This window comes from Crocodylus siamensis, chromosome 13 (assembly GCF_052110815.1).
Source record: "Crocodylus siamensis isolate JL-2025a chromosome 13, ASM5211081v1, whole genome shotgun sequence".
Classification (NCBI taxonomy): Eukaryota; Metazoa; Chordata; order Crocodylia; family Crocodylidae; genus Crocodylus; species Crocodylus siamensis.
The window spans coordinates 36,657,216-36,670,141 of NC_143407.1; the positions used below are offsets into that span (position 1 = coordinate 36,657,216).

Here is a 12,926-nt window from a genome sequence, read left to right on the forward strand (position 1 = left end):
GCTCCTGCTAAGCTGGACTCTAACCTTGTGACTCCCAGTCCCTAGGATGCCATGCACCCACTCTGTTGCTGCTCCAGGCCTCCTCTTTCTTTCTTCCCCATCAATCTGCTTTGTGCACCTTCAGTTACTTTTGCTTTTATCAGTTTTGTTGCCCACCCCCATAGGTTACGCCTGCAGCAATGCCGGGCTTTTTACGCCTGAGCTGGGTGGCACCAGCACAATGGAAGGCAATCCCTGCCAGCACACCTGCTTACCTTGTCCTGACCATTGAGCTCCTGGTACGGGATGTGCGCTGGCAGATAGGTGTGCAGGAGAGCGCAGAAGGCCAGCCCGTCGCTCCAGCTGCTGCTGAAGTTGGTGATGTCGATGTTCTGTGGGGTGAAACGAGACCCAGTGCTGAAAGGTGCTAATGATGGGCACGGAGCACATACTGATTTAGGGTTTGGGCAGACAGGGAGGGGAGAGCAGGGGCATTGCCAGACTCAGCCCAGAAGGAGGAGGAGCCCAGGTGGCGGGTTTCGTGTGAAAAGCAAACCTAGTTCCACATGCCACCCAAGTCAGGGCAGTGCCTCCCAGACAGCGAGACATGCCCTAGGCAAAATGTGGCATGGCAGGAGCGCTGTCAGGAGGAAAAATTTTATGCACCCTGCGTATAATATATGGTGACCTTGGTAACTTTGTTCCAGCAACCAAGACATAAATTCTCCACTCGCAGTCAGGCACCCTGAAAAACACTTTTTGGTTTTTCATTTCCTCTCGCCCTGCAACTGGGCTACATCACCGGGGTCACCAGTGCGCAGAGGGGTGGAGTTGGTATCACTGATACGGGTGACCACATCATATACCAGAGCCCTGCTTTAGTGAGAACGTGCAAACTGACTGTTAGTTAACACTCAGCTCAGTGCAACAGCCAAGGGGCCTCTGCCCTGCCGAATCGCAGTAGCAGCTGCTCTGTAAGCCCCAAATAAATGATGCACGTGGTCACCGAACAGGAACGTGCGAACGTGGCGTCAAAGCCTGCGCTGGCAGCATCCCAGGATCCTCACAGATGTAGCTCATTTACATGCATGCGTGCCTGTATCCTCATAGCCTGTACGTACCCAGCACCTTCCATCGGAGCATCACGTTTTGCTTTGCAAAAGCTGCAGCACACAGAGCCTAAGGCACAGGCTGTTATGTGGCCTGTCAAAGGTCAGGCAGCAGGACAGCTGGTTTCCTGCCGCTCTCTCACCTATTAACCAGCATCAGCATAAAATAAATGCATGGGTGCCTCTGCTAACAGGAATGACCCTTGCAGAGCGCACCTCGGTGCAGAAGCTCAGCTACCCGTTACCCCACCACTCCCAACACGCAGCAGTGGAAGACGCGCCTGCAACTCGACCTCTGAGCTGGTGTTGAAGGCGCCACTATGGAGAAGTCAGTGGCCGCACGCAGCAGCATTCCCGGGCTCGCTAATGCTAGCAGAGCCGCATGGATAGTGCTAAAGTGGGGACATGTTAAGAGACAAATGGTCTAATGTAGATACAGCTTGAGCCCTGGAGGTCCATTCTCCTTCCTGTTCCTGTGCCCTAAAGGGTGCAATTAGCAGAGCAGATGCTTTTTCTGCTGGGTAGTGTAATCTGAGGGCTTTAAGTGACATGCTGGCATGACCTCATGTCCCCGGACAACCATGTGGGAACTTTCTTGTGCAAACGTGTTTGTTGAGACAGAGTGCGCCGGTGTCCAGGGAGCAAAGGGCCTCTATGGGGCCTCTCCTCTCAAGAAAATCTGGAGTTGAAGACATGCTTGTGGGCTAGCTCCAACCATTGCGACCACGTGACCCTTCTCAGGCTCCTGGTGCCTCGCTACAGCTACGGCAGTCTGCCAGGCACTCTCTCACCTACAGTTTGTGGTCCAAAAATGCTGATTACAGACCAAACAAAAGAGGTCAGCTTCTTGCAGCTGCAGTGATGTGGGGGAGCAGGAAGCCTCAGCTCTGGATGCCAATATGTGTAAGCTGAGCTGCTTGCAGCACGTTGGCAACAACTACCTCCATCACCCATCAGTCACTGCGTGCTGGCAATGACTATCTCCATCACCCTGCAGGTAGGTCGAAAGTTATCTAGACCAGCAGTATCCCAAGGCACCCCTGGGAAAATGCCAGCTCTTTGCTGTTTAAGGGGTGTAGGTTGTAGCCGCGCTGGTCTAAGTTCATAAGCAGACAAGGTTCTTTGGGTAAATCCGATATATTTTACTAGACCAACTCAAATAGCTGGAAAAATTCTCCTTAGCGCTTTCTGACACAAACACCCTTCATCATGTTTTCACTCATTTTTTGACAATGGAAAAAAATAATAGCGTTTCAGCTGCAAAAAACTCAGAAAGAGCACAACAGGTCAGAATGGCTTTAACACCAGGGATTCCTATCGGAAATCTCTGGGTTTACTTTATGAATCATGCTTGCCCACGTCACTGCGCTACTATTGAATGGTACTCCACGGCACCCTGGAAAACATCTCAAGGCACCCTGGCTGAGGATCACTGCATTAGGCTCTTCCAGCAATGGTCTACAGAGCCTCACACAAAAACTTTATGCCACTTTCTTTAGTAGCTGTATTGCACATACTGCTAACATTTACAGAGAGACAAGGACCCTAAGAGCAGCATATCCCCAGTGTGCCCCACTGACACAGACAGGAGGGTTTTAGTGTGCACTCTTCACTGCAGTATCCTTGCAATCAGTCCATCCAGTTCAAGTGCTGGATTCACAGATTCACGGACATTAGGCTGGAAGAGACCTCAGAGATCATCGGGTCCAGCGCCAGGAAAGACTGCTGGGGTCAGATGACCCCAGCAACAGCTGACCAGAACTCCGTGATCCATACAAACATTTCATAAAATAGGATTTTGGCTGAAAAACGCAGTATCTTGCAATTTAACCCCCCCCAAATATTCTTCTTCAGAAGACTGCTCCTGATCAGCTGAAACAAATGCAGATCTGCCGTCTAATCTACTCAGAGTGCAGGTCACCTGTCGCGCAAGGAATCGCCGATTGAGATACTAGGACTACAGAGCTTGGGGCTGAACGCGGTCACAAGACCACCGTCCCCTGCTATGAAAATAAGTGTCTTGATGTAGCCTGAGCCTCAAAGCACCAGCAGGAGACCATTATCCGGTGATCATGTTCCAGCCTCCAAGCCTTAATGAAGAGCAATTTAATTGCATTAAGGGGTCGGACAAGATTGGATTACCCTACTTCCCTGCAGTTTTCTGAGAAACAAGTTCCACTATTAATCCATTTACAGTTGCCTGAGGAAAGATCCACTGCTTCAGTCCTCGAAGCCCGTCTGCTTGCCTGCGCTAGCAGTTACCATGTTCTCGTTTTGATTTTACAGAAATGACTCGAGCTGAGCATGGAGATTGCGATTGCATCTCCTAGTGACCACAGAAGTGAAAATGAGCAAAGTCTGACTTTTCTCAGCATTTGGTTTTTCCCCACTTGCTAGCAGTAGACCTGGGCAGCGGGGCAACCTGCTTGGATGCTCTTCTACCAACAACCGTTCAGCCTCAGCCAACAGTGCGATTACAGTCTCTTAGGGAAACGGTGCAGCCTCATTTCTCGAGAAGTTTAAAATCAGTCTGGGCCACGCAGTAGGAAGCACCCTGCAGAAAATAAGTGGCTGAGGGACACACTAGATGCAATGACAGGTATTTTCCACCTCTTCATTTTTATGATCATGCTCCGAGGATCAAGTTTGGGCTTGTCATGTTAAGTGCTGTTATCTTCCCAGGATGGCAGAACTCCTCCGTTAATGGGGGATGGTATATCTGAATAAAAGCTGAGCAAAAGCCAGCCAGAGAGCGAACTGCTGTCACTTTGAAATCAAACAGGTTGAAATATTCCCAATTCCTGAACCTGCTTTAGACGCTGCTAGGAGAAACACCAGCTACAATGCAGGCGGGGGGGTGGAGTTCTGCCCTCCATACATTCAGGAGCTCAGTCTCCTGCGCTGGAGAAGTAGGAAGCCCCATACCCAGAGACCTCAACCTTCACATCCAAGCCTCCACTTGCAGCGAGACGAAAAGGGGATGTGGGGCTCACAGCGCTGGACAACGCTTTGTGAACAAGTGGAGAGGAATGATAAGACTTCGCCTTCTGGAACAGGAAATGAAAAGAAGCCCCCAGGAGAGACGCATGCAGCGCTCCAACTCATCCAGTCGCTTTGATGTTTCCGACATTAGAAGCAGCTGTGCGGTGGGTGGGGCAGGAAAAGCTGCACAGCTGGGAGCTGGCGGGGGAGCAAATGCTTCCCCTTAAAGCACAATGCACGGCCTGACACTCCTCCATGTGCAGCAGAAGGATCTGCGACGGTCTCTCCTTGCCCCTGACCCTGCTTCCAAGAGATGTTCAGGACCAGGGAGGCCACGAGAGCAGGACAGACCAGCTGAACTGCACACAGGAGCCTCAACCTTGTGCCAGTGAAGGGTGGAAGGACACCAGGGAGTCTGAAGTTGCAAAGTCCCCACCACCTCACCCCGTGCAATGCTTTAATGCTCAAGCCAAGCGACGGGACGGAGAGGAGAATCCTCTTTTTAATCCTCTTTTCCAATTCTGCAGGATTCTTCAGATGGGCTGTGCGCTAGTCTGCCTCAGCAGACGCGTGCAAGAGATGAAACATCGCCCGCCTGCAATAATTCACCATCCTGTGCCCCACTGATCCCTTTTACCTAGGTTGGTAGATTCAGTTATGCTTAACCCTTCCCCAGATGGCAACATGTAGAAGACAGAAACCCCAAAGCCCAAAAGGCACCTCAAAATTCCCCTCGTGTCTCCAACCAACCCCTCCAGCACAGGTATGCAACCTAAACCCTTGCATCCACATCTTGGAAACAGCCAGCAGGCTGGGCTGACAACAACTACACTACACAAGGGCAGCTGCTAGAAAGTGTCTGGGACTTCATTAGCCACCTGGGAGAAATGGGTGAGTGGAAATAAAGGCCAGCCCGAATTGCTGTCTCAAGGCCAAGCCCAGCATAAGTCCTTTCAACTCAAGGGTCCCACGCACACACGACCACCCAGTCGCTCTCTTCCAGCCTCCTGAGCACCACAAGCTGCTGTTTTTCTCTGAACAGACTCTTATTTCACACATGGCACAACCTGCTCTCCGGTGTCGTGCTAGGTTCCCTATTAAACCCCGTTTCGCGTGACGTTTGCGAGCGGCGAGCTCCACTTTATTCTTTCCTCCGCTGCCGTCAGACACAAGTGCGGGATTCAGGGGATGGGCACCTTGGAAACCACTTGCTTCTGTTGATTCCTTTGGCAGTGAAATGATCCCAGCCTCGTGCCACACCTCCCTGCTCCTCCACCCTCGAGCCACGGCATGAGCGCAAGGGCAGGGGGGAAGCATTTCACTGGGGTCGAAACGCAGAACAGCCTGACTCAGTCTGGGGAAAACATGCCCCCCCCCGGGGTCATGCCAGAAACAAAATAGGTTTCATTTGCATGACGTCGTTAGCCATGTTTGTCTGAAGTCAAGTAGAAGACGGGGGAGATCTGCACCCTATACACATTCCTCCCAAGTGATTTAGGCTCGGTATAGGAGGCACTTGCGGCATAACCCAGATGCAAAATGGATGGAAGGAGCGAACACATCGCCAACCCAACCAGATGGTCTCCTCACATTTAGGTCCTTTTTCATCTGAGGTCCCCGTGGCACGACCCAGACCCCACCTGCCGACGAACACCATCCTAGTGGGCACAGAGGGAAAGCAGCGTGAATTTTTTTCAACTGAAAAACAAACTCTCATTTTACCACTGGGGAAAAGTAATGACCTGCTCAGATTTCAATGTCTGCCTCTGACTCCAGGCCTTGAATGTGAAACAACGGTAAATCAGACGCTGCAGACTGCTCCTTAGCCTGCAGAAATTATACTGCTACCACAAACCGCTCTGTGCAGGCAGGTGGCAGGCAGTGCTCTTAGCAAGAGTTCGGAGGCATCATTCTCATTGCAAAACAGGATTATAACCGACAGACACATCCCCAGCGAATGCTCTTTCCCTTCCTCCTGCTGTACAAAACTCCCTGCTGCCACCCAAGCCAGTGGTTTGAAAGGCTGCACTGGGGAGGTGGCTACTCACCAAGGCTCAGTCTCAGACAGAATATAAACTAACACACACTGCGCAGATTTAGCTAAAGTAAATACGGAGAAGAAACCTAAGGAAATTATCTTTTGTTTTTAATAGCATCTCACCAGCAACGCATGCTGGAGCCCTGCCTTCCTTATCAGCCAACAGGGAAGCCACATCTGCATCGACCGAAAGCGTGGAAGCCTTTCAGGTAGCTATATTTAGAAGCGAATGTCTGAAAACCCCCCCTCCCTTTCACAGAGTTGCACCTGGGAACTTCGACCTTCCTCTTGTAAAATCTGGGTGAGGTGCTTTGAAAGGCAACCCCAGAGATCATTTCAGCCAGGCCCACGTTAACGATGGCTCCACGAAACTGCAAATCTAATTGGGTTTTATTAGCTCATAATGGGTGGGGGGTACTTTAGCAGCCTCCAGCTGCAGAAGCTGCATCCAGAGAGTTGTGCAGGCTCTGAACTTCGGCTAGACAAACTCCTAAATATTCCTTGAGAAACAGGAAGAGCCGAAAAGGGCTCCTCCTGCTCATTTTATGGTGACCCCGTCTTCTCAGTGCACAAAACACTCCACTCTGGTGCGTCTCACCAGGGATTTGAAATGCCTGAGCAACTGGATGTCATCCACTGGGAATATGAATCAGTTAAGAGCGTGGTCGCATCCAGTCAACACCGACAAGAGGGAAGAGTGTCTGCAATTAAGAGCTGCCAGATTTCTCCAGAATTACGTAGTGCAGCAGCATGACTTACAGGCAGCTTCACACAACTGTGGTTGGGGAGGCTACAACGGTTTGCATATCAGATCTCCCAGAAGCTGCTACCATTAAACTGTATTGCTGTTGCTAAGTTGTTCTGGGTTTCTGCGTTTAGTCTGAGTTGTGGGGTATTGTGTGTCGCATTCAAACAAAGGAACTTCACCTTAAATGCGACACACAATACCCCACACCTCGGATTAAACACAGAAACCCAGAATAACTTGAACAGCAGCGATACTGCACCATAGAGATTAAATGGCCAGGTAAGGCTGGGCAGAAGCCAAAAGACCTTCAGCCCTTTGGCATCCTCCAGGCTTAAACACCTTCACCAGGAACCAACCCAAAGCAGCCAATTAAACCAAAATGACTAAGCACGCTGCAGCCCCTGTGGCAACTGTTTGGGGCCGACTTTGCGAGTCCACGCGCTGTGCTCGTATCCCCACCACCTTGCTTTCTCATTCCCCTGCCAAGCACTTTAGAGAGACGTGTTACTGCTGATCATACTTGCAGGTCATAATATACCTCGTGCAGTGCAGGTATCAATGGGTGGGGACCACCTGATTTAAGCACAGTGGGATGACAATGGCTCAGCCCGGGTTATGGAAAGATGACCTTACTGCTTTCCTGGCTACAAAGAAGCCTCAGCTCCACCGCTGCCCACTTGCACTGCTTCTCATTCCTCATTTAAATGAGAAACAAAGGGCGCTAGATTCGAGCCCGGGGCCGTGTCCAAGGTCTTCAGCCAAGTCGCCCTGGCACTCTGGAGACAAAGAAAACAGAGGAGTGCTGGCACAACAGAGGGGCACATCCAAGCTGTCCCCCTAACATGTGATTTCCCTGTTTTAAATTCACGCTCGAGGTCCCATCCAGCAGTTACTGATGCTCCACACAATCCTACGGTTTATGCAGACGCCTCGTTCTGGTCTTTCGCTGTATCCCCCCGCCCCTTGAACCAGGAAGAGAGAGGTGATGTTACGTGCGCCGAGAGCTCTTCCATGCGTAAAGGTACGGGCCCACACGTCAAGCTGGTGCGAGTACGTGCAGCTCCCACAAGCATCTCTGGGTCAGGTCAGGGGCGAGGTAACAGGGGCTGCAGCTGTACGTGGGGTGTGAGTGCTGAAGTCATGCAACATGCACCCATCTGGCGTTCATGGGGCGTGCTAGACAGACGCACGGAGGGGAGAAGGGGTCAGGTCGGAGGCCTGGGAACCACTACAGAGGGGTAAGATTAAGTAACTCTCTGGGGACTTTCTGTTCCAGCTACGTTCCTCCCCTCTGCCTTCAGCCCGAGCGAAGCTGGCCGTGCTCACCTGCTGAAAGCTAACCCACTGCCAGACGCGTAATTAATACTTCCATCCATTTTCTGACCAGCTCACGCATTACACATGAGTTACGCCACTGCTGAATGGGGACTGCTTTTCTGCCAAAATGAAAAAAAAAAGCAGCAGCCTGGGCTGTGTTCCCGTGGCTGTAATAGTGAGCCCACATCAACAGCTCCAGGGACCACACAGATATTAGGGGAGAGGGGGCAGGCGGAAACGAGCTCTCCCCTGTGGCTCGCAATGACACACCTACTGAATCCTATGACCCCAGCTGACTTCCTGCCCTTTGGGCGGGGGGCTGGACTTGACGATCTCCCGAGGTCCCTTCCAGCCCTAATGACTATGAAATCTATGAAATCTACTGCCTGCCTGTATCCCTGATCAGCCTCCTGACTTGCTCCTGCAGGATCAGGCACTGGAGCTCTTCCAGCCAGGGACCAATGGATTCAGTGTTTTCACCGATCGTCACCGCTTCCAGGCAACGCGAGGAAAGTGTCCTGGACTCTGGGAATGTAAATGCGATTTTGAAAAGTACCCAGCAGGACAGAAAGCAGTGGAGGGGAGAGCAGTCTGGGTGCCTGTTTGGTCCTGCCGACTAAAAGGCTTGTATTTGTTTACAGGATAAAGCCCCTTGTGTGAAAGGGGGAGTAATCTGGCTGGGGACTGTACAGACAAGCACATCTCCACGTGGGCGTTGCTGTGAGGGCAGCTCGCATCAGTTGTTGGCCCGATTATTCCCGAAGAGCCATGTTTTCCCCGCCGCACTTACAAAGTCAAATGTTTCTAAAGCAGCCGCCTGCCCCCACTCTGCAGCTGGAGACTTGGAGGTGTCTCACGTGAGAAGTCAGATGGACGCGTTGTTGGAGGAGGACCGCTTTCCCTGGAGAAGGAAGAGCTTTGGGAAGGAAGTGAATGCAGAAGGAAAAATACAGGGCACGCGATTCTAAAATCTTAAACGAACAACGAATTTGCCTTTGCATCAGAGGCGCTCCAAGCACTTCCCAAACAGCACCGACTCACACCGCTCCCCTGTAAGTGGCTTGGTAGTATCTGTTTTCACAACTACTTTCAGAACTGGGGAAACTGAGGCAGAGACATCAAGCAACATAAGCAAGGCCACAGAGAGGGCCTGTGGCAAAAGCTAGGGGTAAAATCCAGATCTTCTCATTCCTGGGGCTCGGTTAATCCTCGGATGGCCAGTCCTCTCCGCAAGTGTCAGCGGGGCTCTGAACCATGGCTCTTTACAACTGGAGTTCATGTTCTGCGTGGAAAGGAAAAGCCTGTCTGAGGTTAGCAGCCTTTTCCAGGAGCTGAAAACTTTGTTACTGGAGCCAGGGAGGCAGAACAAGAACCAAAGGGTTTTATCCGCTCCTCAGGCAGCAATGTCACAAACGATGGCCATAAATAAATAGTTATGCTGGTACAAAAAAACCCCAAAACAGGTAAAAATATATCCCTCCCCCTAAACAGACACACTAGGACAGCCCTTGGCACCGGTACCCATGAAGCTAATTCCCCTTTTGGATGGAAAGAGCTATACCACCAACAAGGTCCTTTGTAGTCAGCAGAAGAAGATGCCGGTAGAGTTAAAAAAGTGGAACTCTAATCTGCAGAAAAAACTCTTTTAGAAAGAGAGGGTTTTTATTTAATTAGCAACCTCTCAAGAGGCATTGATCTCTGGTTCCAGGCACCAGACAGAGGGTGCAGCAAGAGAACGTGTCTCTCGCTTCCTAGCGCAGCGATTCGATCTTAAGTTCTCTGTGCGGAAGGTGGAGAGATGGGCGGCAGCAAAATCTGCATCATTTTTGTTCCACAATGTCTTTTGCCCCATTCACATTAGCTGGGATGCGCTTGATTTGTTGGCAAGCTTTCGAGTGCAGGCCACAGAGCTGCGGAAGTCCAGCCTTTCCAAAGGGCTCATAAACCACTGGCGACAGGCAACAGGGTTCACTTCTTTTTTTACTACTGTTTTGTCGCTGCAAAGGCACGTTCTAACATGCGGCCGGCTGGCTCGCACACCCATCTCCATGTACTGCGACCGAGCTGCGAAACGCTTCTGCTTCATGCGCTCCAACGATCGATTGTGTGGAGAGTCAGGGATGCAGCTGACGATGTTACGATACAGAGAATAATACCAGGCTGAGGTTTATCAGGCCCTATTGACGCATAAAGATGGAAGTGAAAGTGGTGAAGACAGCCAACATACCACCCCAAGCAGTCTAGGCTGGAGTTGTCTGAGGATCCAAAGCGCCGTGGGGGCTTGCTAGGGATGGGATGCAGCTTTGCTGCGATTCGCATGGCCATCACGGACGGTTCTCAGAGCTTTTCCACTAAGGTCTGTTATGGCAGCGCTGACCTGGGTGCTCTGGTGAACAAATCCCACGCCATGCACAGAACAGGAGCAGGATGGCCCATGTGTCTCAGCCCTGGTTGATTCAGTTTGGTTGGTCCCCTCATGTGGGGTTTTCTAGTAGGTCTTTGCCCACTGCCATATAGTCTGAGACAACTTAAGGATAATGTATCAAGACGAGATGCTTAATGTGGACTGGAAAAATGTTCAGAATGATGTGACCCAGCAAAAGGGCTGCTGTTATGTTACCCACGATGAAGACACAGAAAAGGGAACTAGACCTCCTGCTTCCAGACATAGGCCGTTGGCTTCCTGGGACTGGGGAAGGCACTTCCAGCTCAGGCGTGTTGGTGCACACTAGCCCATTATGCAGGTTTTGGTCTGGATGTAAAGTATCTGGCCACTGGACCAGAGCATACCGGGCCAGGCAGCCTGTCTGCCATTCCCATTCTAATTGTCCTGGTAGGCTGCCACCCTGTCTCAGACACAATAGGCCAGGACTGGATTCAAACTGGCTACCAAAGAGTAGAAGGCACATGTAGCCCACTGCCAAAGCTCCGGGTCATAGTTTCATAGTTTCTAGGGTCGGAAGGGACCTGAGCAGATCATCTAGTCCCGACCCCCTGCCTTGGGCAGGAAAGAGTACTGGGGTCAAACGACCCCGGCGAGGTGATTGTCTAACCTCCTCTTAAACACCCCCAGGGTAGGAGCCTGCACCACTTCTCTTGGAAGCTGGTCCCAGACCCTAGCCGCCCTGACCGTGAAGTAGCGCCTCCTGATATCTAACCTAAACCTACCCTCTGCCAGCTAGTGACCGTTATTCCTGGTCACTCCTGGCGGTGCTCGGGGGAACAGGGACTCCTCCAATGCCTGCTGGTCCCCCCTCACTAGTTTATAACAGGCCACAAAATCCCCCCTTCTCTTGTGGAGGCTGAACAGGTTCAGGTCCCGTCGCCTCTCCTCGTAGGGCCTGCCCTGCTGCCCCCTGATCATGCGAGTGGCCTCCTCTGGACCCTCTCCATGCTGTCCACATCCCCCCTGAAGTGCGGCGCCCAGAACTGGACGCAGTCCTCCAGCTGTGGCCTGACCAGTGCCGCATAGAGGGGGAGGATCATCTCCCTGGCCCTGCTCGAGATGCATCTGTGGATGCACGACAAGGCGCGGGTGGCCTTCCTGACCGCGTCCCCACACTGCCGGCCCATGTTCATCTTGGTATCGATGATGACTCCAAGATCCTTTTCTGCCTCTGCACTGACAAGAGGGGAGTTCCCCAGCCTGTAGGTATGGTGCCGGTTGTTCCCCCCCAGGTGCATCACTTTGCACTTGTCGGTGTTGAATCCCATCCTATTCTCATCCCCCCACCCTTGTAACCTGTCAAGGTCTGATTGTAGCCTGTTGCTTCCTTCGAGTGTGCCCACGTCCCACCACATCTTAGTGTCATCAGCAAATTTGAACAGGTGCTTTTTACCCCCTCGTCCAAATCACTGATGAAGATGTTGAACAGTGCGGGCCCGAGGGCCGAGCCCTGGGGGACCCCACTGCCCACGTCCTTCCAGGGTGAGAAGGACCCATCCACTACCACCCTCTGGGTGCGGCCCACCAGCCAGTTGGTGACCCATTTGACTGTGTGGGTGTCTACACCACAGCCCCCCAGTTTCTGAATGAGAACGGGGTGAGAGACAGTGTCGAAGGCCTTCTGGAAGTCCAGGAAGACGACATCCACCGCTACCCCCACATCTAATGATCTGGTGATCTGATCGTAAAAGGCCGCCAGGTTGGTCTGACAGGACCTGCCGCTGATGAACCCGTGCTGGTTGCCCCTCAGCATGCAGTCCCCTGCTGGCCCCTCCTGGATGTGTGCCAGCATAATTTTCTCGAACAGCTTGCCTAGGATCGAGGTGAGACTAACCGGCCTATAGTTTCCCAGGTCTTCCTTCCTGCCTTTTTTGCCTGTCGTACAAGTCCCTGGTCGTAATTTCTTGACAAACAGCAAATACTGCCAGAGTCCCAAGCTCAGCCTTATCACAGTCAGCTTTTGCATCCTTATTGCATTTAGACTATATCTTATGATCCTGAATTACTGGCTTAATGCATGTCCAGAAAGACCGGAGGTATAGCTCTGGCAGGCAGAGCACTCAGCAGATACACTTCTTGCTTTGGAGCAGAAAATGGAAGGCAATCTGTTTCAAATTTCTCTCTCTAAGCTGGAGTAGCCTGATGGGAGGCTTGAGGGTTGTGCTTACAGTTCCTGGGCATGGAAGTCCCCACGGTCCATCTTCACAGCAATACAGGCCTCCTATTTCTAGCAGCAACGTGTTTTGGAAGGGGTGATGGATTCCTCCCCGATGTATTTCACCTCCCACCTTCCCAAGGCACCGACCG

The 12,926-nt window shown here is 51.8% G+C and overlaps 1 protein-coding gene across 5 annotated transcripts in view; it reads right to left on the reverse strand.

Annotated features, from left to right (window-relative positions):
- SPECC1 (sperm antigen with calponin homology and coiled-coil domains 1) overlaps nucleotides 1–12,926 on the reverse strand; it is a 124,011-nt gene that overhangs the window by 12,634 nt on the left and 98,451 nt on the right. For all 5 annotated transcript variants that reach the window (XM_090026463.1, XM_090026462.1, XM_090026460.1 and 2 more), the window contains one exon: nucleotides 255–371. In XM_090026463.1, coding sequence (XP_089882589.1) covers nucleotides 255–371 — 117 coding nt within the window. The remainder of the gene's footprint in view (nucleotides 1–254; nucleotides 372–12,926) is intronic.